A 20,815-nucleotide genomic window follows, 5' to 3' on the forward strand; every position below is an offset into this window, starting at 1 on the left:
GTTGAGCAAGCACTGTAAGCTGTCTGCAATAGATAGATTCCGGTACGCCTGCCCACTGCGTATGCCCCGCCTGTGTGACGTAGGTTGGTGAGAGAAAATCGTATTTACATGCGCCGATGAGGTTTTAAGAGCCTTTCGCAGCCAGTTAGCCTGGATGAGCTGGCAGCACCCGAAAAGTGGATTAGTTAGAGATCGCTCTATTTACCGAGTATTTTTCGGTTCCTGTACGAAAAGGCGCAAAGGAGTTATTCCTCGTTTAAGCTCCATTATTTATGAGACCAACTGGGCGGGCGGGCAATGCGACCCGAGCCTGATTTGAACGGAACTTACATTTAAAATGTAACTGGTGGACTTCAACCAATTACTGTAACTGGTGTAAGTGTAAAATGTAACTGGTGTAACTGTAAACTCAAATGTAACTGGTGGACTTCAACCAATTACTGACTTGATTTCAAACAAGTTCGGTTTTGATTGGGTTGGAGCAACCCAATCAGTGCGCACGGGCGTACTGGAATCTATCTATTGTGCAGGATAATTAATTTATCATTCCCAGTGTCACAGTATTTGTTTGTAGTGCACTGCAGTTGTTGCTTAGCTGAGAATGCACCTTTATGGCGAAAAGCGTTTTGAGTGCCACCCTGTGTACCAGTGGAACTCTGTGGATGTGCTGACAGAGAGCGGACTCTTCCAGCATGTTGAAGTGATCGACGTGGCGGAGAACGGGCTGATCGTGGATTTCCAAAGCAATGAACAGCGAGCGCAGTTCGTCAGCTACGACAAAATCTTTCATGCTTCCATCATTCCTAATTCTGTGGGGGCCCAGCGCCAATACAAACTGGGGTATGCCGAACTGCAGTGGAGTCCCTCAGCAATTGCGAATGCCCGTGTGCAGGTCCTGTGGCGCTCGCAGCCGGGTGCTGCGTGGCTGTGGTACCCTGCCTGGCTCCTGAATCGTGCTTTCTCCTTCCCCTTTAATGACATTTGCTTGGTCTGGGCCGCCGTGGAGGTGGAGGGTCGACGGCACGTGGAATTGTTCTCCGCGGATCAGGTGCGCTTCCCGCCGTCCAAGAAGCGCTTGGCCGAACGAGTGATCCACCCGGGCTCCTTTGTATCGCGCGAATGCCGTCTGCCTGTTGAATTCTGGCCGAATACAACGCACACAGCAGCAGATAATTTCAGTCGGCATCCGCCGTTTCAGGACAAACATGTGCGTATTCTATCCGTTCTCGGGGAGACCGTAAAGTATCTGCAGCGAAGTGACGCCGAACCTATCACCGAAGAGGACGTGGTGTGTATATTCTATTAAAACCAATTACTTAAGTACGAATACTGAATTTCTCTTAATTATTCTGGTGTGTCCCGGAATTTATTTTTCATAGTACTGTAGTTGTTCAGATTTTTGTTGATACCCGATCGTAGCGCGAGAGGTTCTGCGCACTTCTGTGTGGACTGTAATTACAGACTTACAGACTATGAAGTTCATAGCATTTATCGTTTAAAAGCTGTGCCAAGTTTTACCATTGGCAAATAATGTTTACTGCATGTCCTAGACGCTTGTTTACGGTACTTATAAATGTTTTAGTTTTATAGATTATCTGTGTAAATAGTTAATTATGTTAATATTTAGGTAAAATTATTCGTTACGTACGTAAACGAATAATTTTTGGGGAAGGCTGCGAACACCCCCTTGATGTTTGTTGTATATTTTTCCAGCAAAAAGTGTACGACGCGACCAGAGAGTTTTTCTCAAAGCAACCGGGCTTGTCCAATGACGAACAGGACAATCCTGCACTGCAGTTGTCCAGTGTTCGGAAGACGACCCGCAAACGCAAGTATTCAGAGGAGGATGCACAGCCGGAAGTGGAATGCGTATTGCCAGCCGCGACGCATCTCCTGCTGGAGATCTTCCATTCCTTGGACAGCCTCACCCGCATAAAACTGCGTCGCGTCTCTCCGCTGTGGAACACCGTCCTGACCGGCGCCGACAGCGCGAAAACCGTCCGGGTGTCCTTCGTCCTGAACCCGTTTTTCCCACGGGAAGCGGAGAATTTCACCCAGGTATTCGGCGCCGTGGCTGGCCTGCTGAAGTGTACGAATGCTTCCACGGAACGGATTATTCTTGAGGATATGTGGGTGGATAACTTTGATGGTGCCCTGATGGTGATCAAGTATCTGCTCCAGAACATCCGGCTGAAACAGCTGACATTCCATAATGTGGTAATGGACTGGGATGATCGTTTTGATGAGGACTACGCCGGGAGTGGTGTGGTGGCTGTGGAGGAGTTGGAGGGTGGAGGCAAGACGTTCTTCAGGCGCTTAGCCAAAACGCTGAATAGTTGGGCACCGTGCTGCGATGAACTCCGGCTGCGACGGTGTACGTTCACCTGTATCGAAAAGATGAACGCAGTTATTCAACACGCGACGATTAAGCTGGATGCAGCGGATATTGAGGCGCAATTCTGGGATCTGTACGAGGCGCATTTATCCCGCGACGGGGTGAATCTGGAGGAAATGGCGGAATGGATTCGAACAGGATCGGAAGAACTCCGCAACATGGTTGCCCAGGTAAAACCGCAGTTGAAATGACGAAAGTAGTCGATTTTTTCAGTTTTTTTCTGGTGCAGGCTAATGTTTTTTGTGCCAGTCACCGCCAAGATTCACATACTTTAAGTGAAGAGATAACCAGTTTAAGGTTTGATCAGCACGGTTTTTCCAAATATTAAAGCATAAATCAGTTTATTTTTGGGTTATTGAACCGTTATTCGTAGTAAGCAGTTTGATTTTATAAAATTTCTTAGTTGAATTTTTACTTACATTTCAATTTTTAAATAAAATTGTTTTGACTTGCAGTACCTGGAGGACTGGCAGAGCTACGATCCGCGATCGACGACGCAATATCGTGGTCAAGAGTGGACGGTGGATAATCTGAAAGATCTGGATGTCTCCAAGCTGACCACCATCACGCTGCGTGCCTTGAAAGAACGCCTTCCGGAGGAAATGAAAGATTAATGCCATAGATTAACTGCAAAATGTGATTTTTTTGTGTTCACGAATCTTGTGGTGGTATTAATCTTGAATGTGTTCACGGCATGATTTTTATCCTTTTGTTTTCGGTGCCAAGGTATAACTGATCGATTGTTTTGTACAATCAATTTAATCTGGAAGCACGACGGAAGCTTACAGATACAGTTGTCGATCGGTGCTGGTTTTTTTTCATTGCGGAGTAACCGCCTAAGGGTGGCACTTCGGTATAAGAAATTACACTTCCTGTGGAACCGTTGATACTCTTGCTCTGATATCAGTTTTGAACTTTTGATATTAGCCGCAACCTGCTTAATTTCCTTTTTTCGGCTTCATGCTGTAGCGGCGTGTAGCCTCTAATTGACGTCCAAAAATTCACTAATAATCGATCTGGCGGTCGATGTTTATTGTTCAGGGATTCATGGCAGCACATCTGAGTTTCTCTGGATGACAGTACAGTTATCGCTGTATTTGTATTATAATCGTGAACACAAGTTAGCGATTGCTTATCCAGCACTGTCTGTGCTGCATTGGAATTTCTCGCATCGCAGTTTTTAGGAGTTTATTGGTAAATTCTAATTAAGATGCACCTTTACGGAGGAAAACACTTTGGTTGCCATCCCGTATACCAGTGGAACTCGGTTGACGTGTTGACAGACAACGGATTCTTCCAGCACGGCGAAGTCATCAACGTGGCGGATAACGGTCTGATCGTGGATTTCCACTGCAGCGAGCAGCGCGCGGAGTTTGTCAGCTACGACAAAATCTTCGACGCCTCCCAGGCCCCGTACTCCCGGCCGTATCGCCACTGGCAGGAAGAACTGCGGAAGAACCCCGCGGTGACGGAACACGCCAGTGTGCAGGTGCTGTGTCGCGCGCATCCCGATGCTCCATGGATATGGTACCCGGGTCTACTGCTCAGTAAGGCCCTGTTCTTCCACTACGACGGGATCGCTTTACTGGTCGTCTTGGTAGAGGTGGAAGGCTGGAGTGATGCGGAATTGTTCCCCGCCGATCAGGTGCGTTTTCCCCCGTCCCCGAAGGACCTGGATAAACGGGCGCTGACACGCGCCATGAAAGATGGGGCGGGGGCCAGCAATGCCTTCGTGGTGCGACAGTGTCGTTTGCCGAAGGATTATGCGGCCACCGTCACGCCCGCGATCGCCAAGCGCTTTCGTCGTCGCATTGAGCTGGTACAGCCGCCCACGCACCGACTGCATGTCGTGTCGATTCTCAAGAAGAAGGGGGTGTTCACGTTTCTCCAGCGTTTCTTAGGGTTGCCCCCATTGGAAGAGAATGTGGTGCGTACGCAGAGATGTTGTCCATTTTATCCTTCTTGATCAATGATGGCAGATGAGATGTTAAAAAAGCTGCTGAAGTTTCAATTTTTAAATCTAGTGAATTATGTTCTGAATATTGCGAATGTTTTTTTAATATTTTGTTTCTTGCTACTTTATTAATTTTTACCTGGTAGACCAGCAGTCTGTACTGTTCGCGTAATAGTTGTTGAATAATGTGTAGTTGACTGATTTACTGTACAATCGTTTTAAGATTGAAGTAGGTTGGTTTTTGAATAATTATCGTCAAGGTACCGATCAAATTTTATTGGGTTTTGCTGAAATGCAGTAGAATAATTTTTGAGAATAACAGTAAGCAATCAATACTGTATTATTTTAATTAGTATAATTATTAAGATTTAATCCATAAATTGTGAATTTTATGGACATCTGTGAACATCTATAAATTTTATGGATGTTCAAAGAAAATTAAAGTAATTTGGAAAATCAATTTTTTGAAACTCAGGTTCCGTTTCGGCTAATTTAAAGTCGATTTCAAAAAGTGCCTACATTGTGCACAGCAAACGTTCTGAATTCTTTGTCTGATTGATTTTTTCCGATGTTTTTTGGCAGGAAACCGAGTACGAGGCCATCGTCGCACAGGAAACCAGCCAGGTGGATGGACCAGGCACGTCCAGCGGGACGAAGAAACGCAAAAACCGTGACGACGATGCCCAGTCGGAAGGGGAATGCGTACTGCCCACCCAGCCGTATCTTCTGCGCGAGATCTTCGACTCTCTGGACAGCGTCAGCCGGCTGAAACTGCGTCGCGTCTGTTCGCTGTGGAATGCCGTCCTGACCGACCCGAACTGCGCGAAAACCGTCCGAATTTCCTTCGACATGAACCCGTTCTTCCCGCAGGAGGACGAGCAACTGACGCGGCTGTACGGCGCGGTCGGGGGTCTGCTCAAGTGCATCAATCCCGCAACGGAACGGCTGATTCTGGAGCATGTCTTCGCTGAGCACTTGGAGAACACTTTGCCGATCATTGGCTGGATGCTGCGACACGCCCACATTAAGCAGCTCATCTTGCATAAGGGGGACGTCAATTGGGATGATGTTAGTATATTGGAGGGGGCCGGGGGTGACGAGATTGTGGGGGACATATTGGGTGTGGGCCGGACGATAATACGCCGGCTGGCGGCGGCGTTCCGCGGCTTGGCGCCGTTGTGCGATGAATTACTGCTGCTGCGGTATGAATTCAACTGCAGCCAGCGGATGGAGACGGCTATTCCGCTGGCCAGAATGCAGCTGAATGCCGCGGATATTGAAGCGCAATTCTGGGAGCTCTACGAGGCACATCTGTCGCGCGACGGAGTGAACCTGGAGGAAACGGTGGAATGGATTCGAACAGGACCGAAAGCGCTTCGAAGGGTGGTTGCAGAGGTAAAATTCATTTGAGAGAGCGGATAATCGTTGGCGCGACTGAATTTTTTTTATGAATATTTTGCGATTTTATTTTTAAATTTTGTTTCAGCCTTTATTTATTTTATACAGTAATTTATTTCGCCACCTTTTTTGTTATTTATTCCAATTTTTTCATTATTTATTGTGCTCACTAACTGTTTATTTTGCATCACCAGTTATTTTATTTTTTAAATACATTTTGCTTGGGATTAAATTTCACTGCGAACAATGCGCCTCATGTTTAAAAAAATTTCCAGCAATTTAATGCTCGAAGCAGTAACGAATTCTTGTGAAATAATATTTGAAGGTAATCGTTTGCGTATTATAATACTTTATGTTTTACTTATGTATTCGTGGAAAATTCTAAAATAATTGTCTGGTATAAAAAAATATGGCAGAATATTTGATTAGTGGCCGTTTGTTGTTTGTAGGAATTGGAAAACTGGCAGAGTTATGATCCGCGTCCAACGACGACGCATTATCGTGACCGCGAGTGGACGGTGGAAGATCTGAAGGATCTGGATCTGTCCAAGTTGACCACCATCACGTTGTGTGCCTTGAAGGCTATTGATTCCGAAGATTGGGACTATCCGTCTGCGGAGGAAGAGAACGGCGTAGCTGAGGAAGAGGGGGAATAATTCTTGCTCACAATACTGTTCATTCAGCTCACTACCTGCATGTTAACGATACTGTTACTGTAATTCAGCTCACTACCTGCAGTATTATGCCAGTTTTCGTGTCCGAAACGGGACATTTATGCAGCACATTGCCGTTTAATAATATATTAGTAATACGCACATTAATGTTTTTTGTTCGACCAAACTTGAAGCCTCTCTGGGGTTGTCGGCTCTTGTGCCGTAATAATGATAACTTAATCTATACCGGCATTTTTTGCTTAATGACTCATAAGGCACGATTTATTCGAAACAATGCCCTTTTATTTTTGTAATACGCTTTCTTTTTCGTTCAGATTATGGGCATATTTGAAATGCTGTACCAACAGAAGCACATTAATTTATTTGGTGCTTTGGCGAACGTTGATATACGCGTTGCAGAAATACTGTAGTTGATAAAACATGTAAATTTTTTTTCTGTATTTTTATTGGGGTTGATTTCGTAACATAAAGTCGATTTCTTCGTCGCTAAGATTGCTGCATCATTAATTTATTTCAGATAATTATTTACAAAAAATTAATCACGTTACTTGTGTTAATAAATCCTTAAAATACGGAAATACATACTTTCAATCAGCAATTTGTATTGATAATTCATTATCCACTTTAATTATGAATTATTTTACTATCTGTATTATATACTCGAGTAGACATATCTTTATTGATTTGAATTATATTTTTCGTTTATTATTCGCTTTAATTGCTGCATCTTTGGCGCGGCTGTTATACCAGTGGCAAACATCCAAGAAATTTTAAACTCTCACAAACGAAATTAACAACCGCCCGTCATGCAGCAGCATTCACCGCACACATTAACAATCCAACGGGAAAATAATAATAACAAAAATCATTCCAAGAAATTCGTGATCCCGTTTCCAATCACCCAGCCCGCGTCGTCAAGCATCCAGGGGAAAGACATTGAACTTCTGCAGCGACGCCACGGTGCCCAGCTGCAGGAGGAGCGAGAGCAGCCAGGCCAGCAGGGGCTGGCGCAGGGTGCCGGTGTCGCGGTTGCTGGCGTAGTTGTAGAGGATCTGCAGGCAGTTGCGCGGGTACTTCCGCTGATTGACCATCACCCGCATCAGCGTCTCGTAGAAGTAGGCGTCCCAGGGGTGGCGCGCGATGTTCTGCGCTAATAGACGGTTGAAGAGATGCCGGGTGTAGGTGTCGTTGGCGTGGCCGTGCCGGTAGCGGCTGATGATGGGGATGATGGTGTGCTGGCCGGAGATGTCGCGCACACACTGCAGTAAGCGCAGATCATCTGCAAATCAAATATCAAATATACATCAGTGATCAGATCATAATATTACTAAACTAAATTAACTTACTTACTAACTTACTATCTTAACTTAACTTACTAACAGTATTTAGTAGTATTATGATCAGATACAGTATATTCTGATTAAATAATAAAAATATTTTTAAAAAATTCATCAGTATAACGGTATTTATTCACTTCTTTACAAATTATTGCTGCAGATTAGCAAGTGAGAAGTAACCAACGAAATGCCACAATGCAAATTTTTTTCGCCAATATTTACAGTTTAAACCGTAATTTTTCCAGAAATTTGCGTCTTCACCACTTGACAGAGAAATCAGAAACTAATAAGAAAACAAGTTAAGGACGAAAAAAGTCCTACTGTTACTTCGTTTTTCAGCAGCTGTTTTAAATTATTCGGATTAAACAAAGAATTCAGCAAGCCGAATAAAAACGAAGGTTTTCTGTACCCTGACTGCCGCCTGCCGGTAAGCATTTTTTTGCTAACGTTTTAACTGAAAACACACTACACGTACGGTGACGTACCGGAAACGACAACCAGCATGGGGGAGGGGTAATCGTCGAGGAACTGGCGGACAAACCGGCAAATACCTTCGCGACGGGCATTCGGCGGATTGTGGCTGTCGGCCACGTTACAAAACTGCATCTGTAAACCACAAAAACCAAGAGAATAAACTAAACTACTGTATGTATAAATAAATTCACTTATAATTTAAAACGTATTATAATAAATAAATTTTATATAGTTTATCCATGAAAACAGCGCCTGCAGATTTACGACAAAAACCAGGAGAATAAATAAAACTCCATAACAAATCAAAATTTTAACAAATTAAATAACGTTAATTTTCTGTAGCTTATTCACGAAAACAGTGCTTGAAAATTTCCCACAAAAACCAAGAGAATAAAAATTAATTTTTCTACAATTGCATTTTAGAAAATTAAAAAATTTGATTTGCTTTTGTAGTTGATTTGCTTTGTAATTTACCCAATAACTACAAACTACAGAGAAACACTATAGGGAACGTTCTACGGTACAAACTAATTTTAAAAATATTAAAATAAAAAAGATTTTCTGTACGGATTTACCTGCAGATCATCAAACGTCCGCATAATGACATCGTGCTGCGTCTGGACCTGCAGCGCGGTGACATGCGGCAGATCGCACACCACCGCCACCCGCACGAGGACGTGCAGTCCGCCGACGGCCAGCCATTCCGTGCAGAATTCGCGCAGCAGACTGGCGCGGTAACGCAGCGCCGTCACGATCGACTCCACCGTCACCACCTCCACGCCCAAATGATGCCGGCGCAGATCCCAGAAGACCCCGATGTCGTGACGGTGGACGGGCGCCAGTTCTGTCGGAACAATCAAACAACAATCTCAGCTGACAACTTCAACAGCCGGAAATTCAGCGGCGCGTGTGGCAACTGCTACCGCACAATGGCGGCAGTGTAAATGCGAATATTTTCGTGAAAGATTTTGAATTTTCACCACCTTACGTCACTTTCTCTGCAACCCTTTCTATTCCAAAATTAGGAAAACAATTACAAAAAAAGATTGTAAAATGAAAATGCGTCGCATGGAAGCAGAGTGATGCAAAACCAACCTATCTGATTACATTGATGTTGAACGCTAGTGCCAGTTGTTAAATTGTTAATGCAGCTACGTGTTCTAAACTGTTCCTTCGTTTTATTAATTATTACGCAACATGCTATCGATCTCGGTTCACGGAGAGCATGCCATGCAACGTACCTTCATGGGCTTGCGCGTCAAAGCTGACAGACCGCGGGAAGCTCAGACGGGGTTTGTGAAATGCCATATTCAAGACACGAGTTGTGCACGCGCGAAGGATGCTGCAGAAGCTTCAAGCGTGGATGACGATATCGCGGTCCCAGGCACGGACAGCGCAAGAGGGATGCTCGCTGCTTGAGCACTGGTGCAGATTATTCAGGCATGCTGATCTGATAATAATGGGTACATCCAGAAAGTCCTTTAATCCGGTTTCTTAAAGATGTTAAATTTTAAAACAAATTAGGAAATTCAGAACGTCAAAAAATGCCAACTGGAAATCTTCGAGTGGCAAAATCCAATGCAAAACACCGAACTGTCGACGTGAACGCAGTTCCTGGGTGGTCGCAACGGCGCACAAAATCGTGTATTCTGTATGTACATCAGTACATGGACTACATGCACAACACATACTACATACTGTGATGTACAATAACATGCACTTCTATAACAGGTTAGTAATCAGTACAATTTTTCCTCCTGGCCGCGGTTAAATTGGATATCCGCCGGTTTTTTATCGACCACTCCCGTTTGTTTTTAAAACCTGGCAGAATTTTGCGTGAACGTCTTAGGCAGGGTAGAATAAGAAAACCACTTGTATTCGCTTGGCGCGACAGGAGAGTATTCGAATGTAGGTTAATACAAACGCAAATTAATTTTATTAAATCAATTTTGAACGTCATTTTCAAATTAATGAACCTGGAAGTCTCGTCGGCGTTCTCAAATACTGTTGCCCAGTTTCTTGTATATCGGCATATTCTGCCAACAGCACCTTACTGCTGATGGCCACCGGCTTTTATTGCGCTGTTCATTTGAATGATTTTATTACTGAGAATACGTGTATTCGATGTTTTTACGGTTCTACAACGAGCAACCTGTTCAATGAGCGATTTAATACCGAAGCGAAGAATCCATTTCGCATTTATGTACGAATATGTATTAATAAAGTACGGTTATTACATATTATGTAGACAAATCAAATAACATCTTATCCCACCGAAATATCAACAAGACATTCCACTACTGGAAAAATCAGCGAGAGGAACAAAAATGATTTACTACTATGCAGGCAACTACTGCACGCAAGGAATAATGCATGGGATGGTTAAGCCTCACAGTGCAGGTTGCAGCCATCGAAGCAGCATCTTCCGCGTCCGCACTCGCGGTCATTTTCGCAGAAATTCCTACGGTCCTTGCGGTCGCAGTGATGGTCTCGTCTCTGCAAAGCAACAGACAGACGATGATATACGTGATATCGCATATTTTAACTTCACTAGTGCCAGTATAGTTGTATAATAATTAGCAATCCCGGTTAACAAAAATGACCTTAACATAAGACTTGCATCGGAAAATTTATTAATGAAATCAGACTTCATAAAATTCAGCAAAAAAAAAATTTTTTACTATCTACACTATTATGCTTTCTAAAATTAGATTTAATTTAAACCAATTAAATTTAAAGATTTGTTCTCAATTCGCTTACCCTGCAATCCCGGCGCACCGCGCGTTTCTCCAGGACCTTCTCCAGATCGATGGCTCCTACAAGCACCACAAAATGATTATTATCACTGTGTGATTTATTGTTTAACATAAATTTCCTTGAAAATTTAATTATCCAACTAAACTGCATATAATTTAATTCTGTTTAATTATCTAATAATTGCTAATCCAAAATCTTACCAGCAGAAATTGTTCCGGCCATAAGCAACAGGCTCATCAACAAGGCGCACACAATAACACTGCGATGCATCTTGCCTAAAGGTCACGGCTGCGAATCTTCGAACAACTATACACTAGCTGCAAATCGGTAAGAAAAGAAGATCTTCGATCCGTGGCAGTTAAAGTAAACTAAACGAAGCAATATGCAGAATTGCAAGTCCTGAAAAGTCTTTTATATGTGGCGAAAGTGTACCTGCAGCTGCAGTAAACATTACGGATCTCTAATTGTCCAACGGTCTCTGTAAGTGCGATTTCTCGCCATTGACCGTCCCGTTGCGCTGTCCTAGCGATAAACGACCACGGCAACTGTATCCGTGTGTAATGACCTCTTCATAGAAATCGAGCACAGGAGCATCCTGCTTCACGTTGTGTGTACCGTACCTCTATTATGTCAGTTAAATTGCACTGGTTTGAAAATACTAGATCTAAGAAATCAGAATAAATTCATGAGGTTGGACAAAAGTTTCAAAATAATACTGGCGCCGAACGTGATCCGCTTTAAACTTTATCGGTACTTTGGTATTTCTCATGTTTCTGTTAAGTCAAGTGTACGTTTGTATATATCGGTCCCTAGTGTTAAAATTTCCTGACAAACAAAAATGATGGAAATTGTCAGAGCGGCATCCGCTCTCTATAGGATCGTTCGATAGAATGTTTCATTAGATTTGTATGCTTTGCCGATAGCCTCGTGGTGCCTCTCTCGGCCTTAGAGTATGGAGGTTGTGGGTTCGATTCCCTCTCTAACAGGGGATGAACGGCTAGTTCACCCCTGTGCGCGAACAGTTTAACGGAAACTGAACGCCAACACACTGCACACTTTATCGCTCTCACATACAACATCTCAAAGGCCACCGCAGCACCTTGCTGCGGGGCAAAAAGGAAAAAGCATCCAGCTCAGACGACGAAATCTAGCAACTGAAAAATCTACCAGATTTAGAATCTGGTAGATGGAGAAAAACACGGCAAAAACAGCAAAACAACCTAGCAGCCGCCTGTGCGCGGGTGAACGGAGAGGCCACTCCTCCTCACATGCCTGCGGGTGGATCCCATGAGGTCCTCCGAATGCATCGCGCGGCGTCGCGAACTCCCCTCCATGTCTTCCCGGGCGTCCTTGCTGCCCATTGGGGCTTTAAGCCTCAGCTCGTCCGTCCACACAGCCGATGCGCATCCTTCACACTGCAGGCACGGGCCGTGCCTGCGGTTCTGGAAAAGCGGACACATGCAGTGTAAGCACCTTGCTTAAAACGCACCTTCGCGTAAAAACTGCATCCGCTGACGTCACCGGTGCCTGCGGTACTGGATAGACGTCACATACGGCTGGCTTCACATCGGCTCGGCTCACGGTTCGCTTCGGTACGGCTTGATTCCGGTCCACTTTGACCTGCTTTGCGTTGTCTGGGTCAATGCACTGGCTGCAACGACATCCAGCGTCCAACCAGGAAATGGGTGAATTCCATTCTTTTTCAGTAGGAAAGGTCACGTTCTGAGGAAAATCGGGCAGGGGTTTGTGGCATTGGAACGCTGGTGACCCTGCAAACACCAAAATACGATTCTTCGGTGGGAAATTCCTCTGCATCCGTCCGGGAAAGGTCGTCATCCCAGGAAAAACGGGCAGAGGTTTGGGGCTATCTGACACTGGTGACCCTGTGGGGCAGCTCACTGGTACTTCTGCGATGGCAGGGTTCACGTGGGCTTCGGTGAATGGCAGTCCTGGAGCTGCTACGGACTGGAGTTGGCCTTGTCGTCGCTGGCTGCTGCTGACATCATCCTTCACGTCCTTCTTCACCCTCTCCATCACCGCGCTTCGCGATGTGGTATTCCTCCGGCTTCCGGCGGGGGTCATTCCTCCCGTCCATCGTCGTATCCGGGGCTGCCGCTTCGGCAAAGTGAACTTTCACTAGGGGCGTCAGACGTCGCACTTGGGGCTCGAAAGGGTGCACATGGTTCTTCCGAGATCTGCTACCATCTAACAGGGGATGAACGGCTAGTTCACCCCTGTGCGCGAACAGTTTAACGGAAACTGAACGCCAACACACTGCACACTTTATCGCTCTCACATACAACATCTCAAAGGCCACCGCAGCACCTTGCTGCGGGGCAAAAAGGAAAAAGCATCCAGCTCAGACGACGAAATCTAGCAACTGAAAAATCTACCAGATTTAGAATCTGGTAGATGGAGAAAAACACGGCAAAAACAGCAAAACAACCTAGCAGCCGCCTGTGCGCGGGTGAACGGAGAGGCCACTCCTCCTCACACCTCAATCGGCAGATTTTTTGCGAGTGTCTGTGCGAGCCTAGCCCAGCCCTTTCAAAATGAATAGTTTTCATAGTGAGAACTTTGCTCATGAATTTCGAAGCGTAAACTAAAAAACCAAAGGAAAAACAGGAACTGGATCGGGTGCAATGTAACGAGCCGCTCTTCCACGTTTGCAAATTTCAAAAATTTCTAATTCCACCACTTTCAGTTTTGTTTTGATGACTTCAGACCAGTGACAAATAGATCAAAAGCAAGTTGTGCGGTCCGCAGCTATTCATGCAGGGGGTGTGTAGTGACCGGTGACCAAAATATGAAACCGTATGCTTAAAGTGACCGAAATAGGAGAAACACCGATGAATAAATGTAATAATAGTTTAGCTAAATCTAAATCAAATCTACTTAACAGAAATCACCTCTGCGCCAGTTGTTAACACAATTACATTATAATAATATCAACACTGGCGCGCAGAAGCGCCAGTTTATTCCCACGTGTCAACATAAACTTATATGCTCCGTGTATTTGCATGTTACGTAAACGAATACCTTACCTGCACATTTATAGAGTGGTACATCCATATAAATTACGTCAGCGGCCCAACACGCACTTCCTGCAGACGTCGATGATTCGCGAGCCAATTGTACCTGAGTCTGTGTGACGCCGTACAATTAGTTTCAATTACAGTACTCGCACCTGTGCAGCTTTAATTACATTTCCCTACATTCAAGTGATTCAACCGTATTACGTCAAAATACTGGTTATTTCATAAAGAAAGATATGGGACATTCCCCGACCGGCATCGTACAGAAATGCCTGTCAGTCCACCTGACCATTCTCCAGTTTTTCGGTCATGGCTTTTTCTCGTCCCATCGATCAACCAGCAAACGCCGTCCTAAATCATCCACACTACACATCCTATGGCGCATCTGGGTGGTACTCTTCGCGGCATCCTGGCTGCTAAACTCCGTTGCCGCCATCCTGCAGTACCTCAGCAGCATCCTATCCCAGCCCAGCAGCGGCTCCACCACTCAGAAAATCATCGCCGTCGCCTGCACCGTCAGCAACCAGGTTTTCCTCTTCTTCGCCTACCTCCACATGGCCTACACACACGCCGATCTCCTGAAGGTCATCCAGAACGTCGACCGGCATTGTGTCGTCTGGATGACCTTTGCCCAAAAGAAACAGCTCGTTAGTTTCGTGGCGCTGCTCTCGGCGATCAGTGCGGGACTATACATGTGGCGCGAGATCCCTGTGATAATTCTCTTTATCATCGGGTCCGGGACCCTTCCCTATTACTGGGGACTTCCCTGGCTTTTGGCGAACTATATACCGCATCCTAACAATCTGCTGCTGAACATCTTGTCCGTGTGCACGTTTCTGACGCAGTGTGGTCTGTCGTTGTACCTGCTCACGGCCCAGGCCGCGGTGCTTATCGTGGCGGTGGCTTTGGGGCTGTGTTTCCGCAGGATAGCCCATTCACTGACGGTTGAACGTTCCGTGAAGGGGATGGCAGCGCTCTTGCTGCGCCACGGGGAACTGGCGGAATCGGTGGCGTACTTGGACGCGGTGGTAGCGGCGCCGACGCTGATCTGGTACACTTACGGGATACTGTCCTTCCTCTCGGTGGTATCCACACTCAACACCGGTCTCGATCCGGGATTAACGGAAAAAACAGTTTTAGCGACGGTTACGTTCGTCCAGATTACGGTGATTTTTATTTGGGTTAATAAGCAGGTAAACTAGTACTACCCGTAGTATCTGCACATGATTCCGTCTTATTATAATCGCAGAAAGGGCTTACGATATCTTAGTCGTTAGTTGACAGTAGGATTTATTCAGCAGTTTAGTTTATTTTCGTTTTGGTGATGTACAGGCCGAGTCCACTGGGGCGATCGTGCAGACATTTCTTCGCCGGTTGGACGAGCAGGATGAACACCATGAACTAACGTCTTACGTTCAGCATATTCAAGTACAACGCATCGGATTTACCGCCGGCAAACTCTTTTTCATCGACCAAGAATTTGTTGCATCCGTAAGTGGACTGTGGAATTGTTTGTTTATTACCGTACGAGTGTCGGCTAATGTTCTTTCCGTCGCGACTCTGGACAATTCATGCACTGTGCGTAATCATCTTCTGCGTTGCAGCTAGCGGGATTTTTGGCCACCTACGCGATATTCATGTGGGAGTTGGGAGAAAAGGGATTATCGACAGATGACATACAGATGTTGAAAGGCGTCTTTCGGGAATGGAAGAACTCAACATGTTCGATCTAATCGATCATGGTCCACTTTGTTATAAGGCAAACCGTTTGTGGCAAAATTCCCCCGCGATATCGCTGGTGCCGGCGTCATACCGTTCTCCCGGCTAAATTTACTTTATGTTTTTATGGCAGTGCATTTAAGAACACTCATATACTTCCATACTCAGCCAATGACGCTGTAATATTATAGATCAGAAAGGTAGCGACGCAGTAAATTCTGGTTCCCAGATCCCAGACAGCCACAGAGTGTGTAACAGAACACGATGGGAGCGTTCCCAAGACGGCGATGTATGTAAACGTTAACCCTCAGCCAACATCCGCGTAACTGTGTGCTACCTATCGACGCTAACTCCCTCAGGCCCTATCATACGACGTCTGTGCAGTATTCGCACAGCACAATTTCAAAATGATGCCGTAGGAACCGCTGCACCGCAAAACGATATTAAATTAGTCCTACGTTAAGCTATAGCCGGCACAATCTTTCCCAGTTTTATTTCAAACTAATAAATTTTTAGCACCAGCATGACTGGGACATCGTACGGCATCCTGCGCCACCATGTCCGCTTCCATTTAAAACTCGCCAAGTTCTGTGGACACGGCTTCTTCTCGCGTCAGCCGCCGTCTTCATCCCGCCTCCAGAAAATCCAACACTTTGTGTGGAACCTATGGATCGTTGTTTTCGGTGTCTCCTGGTTGACTTGGTCGTCCGCCGCGACATACCGCTTAACAGTAACCCCCGCCAACGGCACCTCCACCACCCAATATATCGTCGTATCAGCGTGTAATGCCATCAGTAACGTCTTCGTCTTCACGGCGTATGTCTACATGTTTTGCCGGCATAACTCCATCGAAACCATTTTGTACAAGGTGGATCAATATTGCGCCATATATTTCACACCACAAACGAAGAAACATTTTTTGTGTGTCGGTATCTTTATGTACATCTTTAGTAGTGTCTTGTTTCTGTGTCGTTTATATCCGTTACTGGCGGCCTATTTTGCTGGCCGAATTGAAACAGTGTCGGCCGTCGCTTGGTTGCTGGATCGACTAGCGCTGCATCTGCACCCGGTTTCGAAGAACGCAGTGTGGCTGTACATTAGCGTAATGACCTGCCTGTTCATCGCATATATCATCGCAATGCAGGCGATGTTAAGCGCGATAATTGTCGCTGTTGGGATGTGCTTTGCGGAAATTACAGCCTTGGTAAGGAAACGTGTTGGTAATAAAGAGGATTTGCCGGTGTTTAAGGCGCTGCTGCTGAGTCACGGCGAACTGGGTGATACGGTGGCCGGTTTTTTGATGGGGTGCTGGCGTTCCCGACGTTCATCTGGTACTCTTTCTATATTTTGAATTTCTTGTCGGCGATGCCGACGCTGAAAGCCGGATGGCAGTTGGATGCCGTGGGATTGACGGTGTTGTCGGGTGCAGGAATTGTCCAGGCCACGGTGTATTTTGTCTACGTCAACGATAAGGTCAGTATAGAATCTCCAGTACAAAACACCTCCAACAACGAAAATAATTTCGGTTACGATAATTTCATTTTTATTCTGCACTCGTCTTCCTTGAATTGATAATTACAGGCTGAGTCCATCGTCCCCTTTTTGCGCAGATTCCTGCGCCGGATTGACGATCAGCGTCAGCATTCCAAGTTGGTGTCGTATATACAGAGCGTGCAAACGAATCGTATTGGTTTTACGGTGGGCAAGTTCTTCTTTATTGACCGCGGATTCGTGGCGTCGGTAAGATGTGCAATCTTACAACTAGAAGTATATATAGTAAGTGTAGGTTTGGTGCTCAAAGTTGCTGTTGATTACAAGACATTTTTCCAGTTGGGCGGAGTTATCGCCACCTACGTCATTCTCATGTGGGAGCTCGGTGAAAAAGGTCTGTCGACTGAGGACGTGCATCTGCTCCAGAAGACATTTCGTGAATGGAGCAACTCGACATGCCGGCCGTAAGCGTATCCGGCTTTTGGGAACAGGTTTTAGATTACCGCAGCTCTCCATTTTCTGCATTTTCGTATGAACGCTTTCCGAATGAAAGCTTTAACCGTTATAAATATATGTACAGTACAACTTCGCATATTTGTATTGCGTTTTCGCATATATTCACATAAATTCGCATATATTAAATATATGTGCCACGTATATACTGTATGTACAAATTCGCAATGGTTGAAATGAAAAAGTTGTGTATAACGGCTAGTTCAAAAACGAAAAAGGGATGGGGCAAAAGTTCTGCACTTTCTTCGATGTAGTAGGCGCTGCTGCTCTAGCAGTTTCGCCTGGTTGTACACGGAGATACAGCCGTAGGTTACGACGACGGTAATAATCACAAGTTCACAACCCAGCATAATATTATGATAGTCTGATCTTTTTCGTGTTTTTTGGGCATTACCAGCTGATACCAAGTGAAAGTCTTGCACATAAGGAGTTATTTCGGAAGCGCTCACCTAAACTGCCTGTTATTCGACATTACTGGGGAAAAATTCTTAGGTTCAAATTCTGTTTAATCGTAAAACGAAGAAATTACTAAAGTTCAAGGAAATCCAAGCAGGGTTGCCCAACCACAAAAAATTTTCCCCTGTACCACAAAAGGTTTTCATCTTTTTATGATTAACCACACACAAAATGTTTCAGCTCAGATTTGATCCTACTTTACGGCATTCAGATGTCAGCTTTATACTGTAATATTAAAAAAATTACAAGTGCAGAGACTCCAGTGGATCCAGTATGCATGCAGCGCAGAATCATTGTTTAACATCATCACGCAGACACTGCTGCATTAATTCTTGGATTTCATTTTGCACCGGTCTGAAACCTCCATGTACCCTGTGAACGACTTGTAGTCCGGGAACTAGTGCAGTATTTTGGAATTTTTCCTTCGTATTAGTCTCTGGCAGCCACTGATCTGCACTTCCAAAACGACTGCCGACCAGGGCAATAAAAATGCAGGCCATGCTCGTCCATACGTCCAATTTTCTACCAGGCGGTTTTATTATCTCCGTCTGGAGGATACACTTTGCCCTTTCCGGTGCCATGGAGGGTGCAGTGTACAATAAACGATTGGGCTCCTTGCTGGTGGTAAAATTTTGCTCCATAAAAACACTCCTATGAAGATCGGCAATGTACAGCTAGTATGCCTGTTCGCTCTTTCTACGCAGAAGTGCGTTTGCCGCTTTTATACCGTAGTGCGCGACACCATTTACATGGAGGAATGCTAAACCGCTTGCTATTTGCTTTCCAAAATCGATCACATGGTTTAACACAAGCATTTTGTTTCTTTCCCTTAAATCTTTTAGCAGCCAAGCCACGTCCCGATCTATTAATGATGTACAAACCAAGATTAGCGGTTTTACACCAGGCTAGTAAATAATAGCGCCGTTAGTTTGACTGTATCATTCTTGAAAATCACTTTTATAATAATTGTATGACTGTTACGGTGACCATTGACCCGTTGGGTAGAGGTGTAAAACACCAGCATCCACTAACTACGGTATACGATACATTACGCTACCCTTTTTATTTTGACTACTGACCCTGAGGAACGTCATTCCTATGAAGCTAAGATATTACACGTAATTTGAATAATTTGTGCGGCCGGTTCCAGCAAAGCGTACCGTGACAAATTCTTATATGCGGTATACGACGGATACGCGTCGTACAATATAAGAAACTGTAGTTTCTGTGGCTGGTTTCCGAATACTTGTGTAAACGACAGAAGATTTTAGCGGCTCTAATGGCGAGTGGGCTTAGACAAGTGGAGGTTTGAGTCGTGCTCTCTGAAGCCGAGTCGGCGGCCAGAAGAATTATGATTGTGTTAGGTAGAGCGTTCGTCTATCCTGAAGCACCGGGAAGAATCTTGCTCCAGTACCTAATTCTTCAAGAACTGCTGAATGTCTCCTTTCTTGACCCTGACTTTTCCTCCAACAGCACCAGCAGTACGGCAAGGAATCTGGCAACAATTAAGGACCCTTTTGACTGGTTCCTGTACTACCTCTCATCGTTGAGTACCTCGGTTCCCGGCTCGATGTTGAACATCCTCGTAATCGTTCTGATTATTAGGAAGAGTTTAAACGCGTTTATGGCGTACATCTGCATGATGGTCTCTACTAACGCTATTCTGTCCAGTTTCTCTTTGCCGTTTGTTTTTAATCACCATGACCAGTCACGGGCATACGGCACATCACCTGCCCACGCCGCCGATTGCGACATACACCACTATTTTATCAATGTCTTCCCGGGATTCTCTTCTATACGCATCTCTTGACCATCGGCAACCGTCTCTGGACTACCACCCGGTCGGTTTCGTATGAAACCCACCACATGGCAAAATTGGCGCTGATTCTTTGTTTAGCGGTCGTTATTATCGCATCGACTCTCATCCGTAATCCTTCATCCTTTATCTGCATAATTTCGTCTACATTGGTAACCGATTGAATAACAGTTATACGTGTATAAGAGCGCTCAAATCATTGCTCCACAGATGATCGTGTACAGTACGGGATTCCGGTGGCCATCACCACAGTGTCAGTATCCATGTATTATCGCTTCGTACTGTCGTTATCGATCCGTTCAGTCCACAGCGCAACGCCAGCCCACCGACAGCGCCATCTGGATTTTACTGCTGATGAGTGTACTGATGTTGGTTTCCTGCGGACTCATGGAACGGGTGACAGTGTTGTTTTATGTAAACGTGGATGGACTGGATGCGCTAGAGTAGGTGACCATGGCGACCCGTTAACGGCAGCCCACAACGGACGAGCTGATACTTATTATTTGTTTGAAAGACATGCGGATGCCGTTAATTGTAAGTTGCAGCTGGATGGAGTTCGGAAGGATATCACCGGTAGCGCCGCATATCGGTTACTGTAGCGGCTGCTGACAGTCTGGTTTAATCGTGTTTCATGACAGTTTATTTTGTGCATAAATGACATAATCAATTCATTTTCTATATAGTTTAATTCTTAATATGTAATACAGTGCTTTGACAATTTTCTTCCTTTCTTCTTCTGTTTCACAATGTTCTGTCTGTTATTTATTTTCTATCCTCAGAGAAGATTTTGGTTTTG

At 45.1% G+C, this 20,815-nt stretch overlaps 3 protein-coding genes across 4 annotated transcripts; 2 read left to right on the top strand and 1 right to left on the bottom strand.

Annotated features, from left to right (window-relative positions):
- The first annotated feature begins 210 nt into the window (after window positions 1–210).
- Window positions 211–3,078, top strand: LOC129595463 (uncharacterized). 2 transcript variants are annotated; one of them, XM_055492486.1, is made up of 4 exons: window positions 211–375; window positions 575–1,288; window positions 1,714–2,565; window positions 2,851–3,078. In XM_055492486.1, exons 2-4 carry the CDS (start codon window positions 602–604, stop codon window positions 3,007–3,009), a joined length of 1,698 nt encoding a protein of 565 aa, XP_055348461.1. In that variant the 5' UTR covers window positions 211–375; window positions 575–601; the 3' UTR covers window positions 3,010–3,078. The 2 variants fall into 2 exon arrangements, with proteins under 2 accessions (XP_055348461.1, XP_055348460.1); XM_055492485.1 differs by lacking the exon at window positions 211–375 and having other exon boundaries at window positions 415–1,288.
- Window positions 3,079–3,336: 258 nt separating this feature from the next.
- Window positions 3,337–6,578, top strand: LOC129595470 (uncharacterized). Its single transcript, XM_055492493.1, has 3 exons — window positions 3,337–4,322; window positions 4,932–5,744; window positions 6,197–6,578. The coding sequence occupies exons 1-3, from the start codon at window positions 3,606–3,608 to the stop codon at window positions 6,401–6,403; spliced, it is 1,737 nt and encodes a 578-aa protein (XP_055348468.1). The 5' UTR covers window positions 3,337–3,605; the 3' UTR covers window positions 6,404–6,578.
- A 549-nt stretch (window positions 6,579–7,127) lies between these two features.
- Window positions 7,128–9,800, bottom strand: LOC129595465 (uncharacterized). Its single transcript, XM_055492487.1, has 4 exons — window positions 9,474–9,800; window positions 8,808–9,076; window positions 8,244–8,364; window positions 7,128–7,700 (listed from the first exon to the last, which is right to left on the bottom strand). Exons 1-4 carry the CDS (start codon window positions 9,538–9,540, stop codon window positions 7,336–7,338), a joined length of 822 nt encoding a protein of 273 aa, XP_055348462.1. The 5' UTR covers window positions 9,541–9,800; the 3' UTR covers window positions 7,128–7,335.
- Window positions 9,801–20,815: the final 11,015 nt, after the last annotated feature.

The sequence above is a fragment of the Paramacrobiotus metropolitanus genome, unplaced genomic scaffold, assembly GCF_019649055.1.
Source record: "Paramacrobiotus metropolitanus isolate TYO unplaced genomic scaffold, Prichtersi_v1.0 Parri_scaffold0000078, whole genome shotgun sequence".
Classification (NCBI taxonomy): domain Eukaryota; kingdom Metazoa; phylum Tardigrada; class Eutardigrada; order Parachela; family Macrobiotidae; genus Paramacrobiotus; species Paramacrobiotus metropolitanus.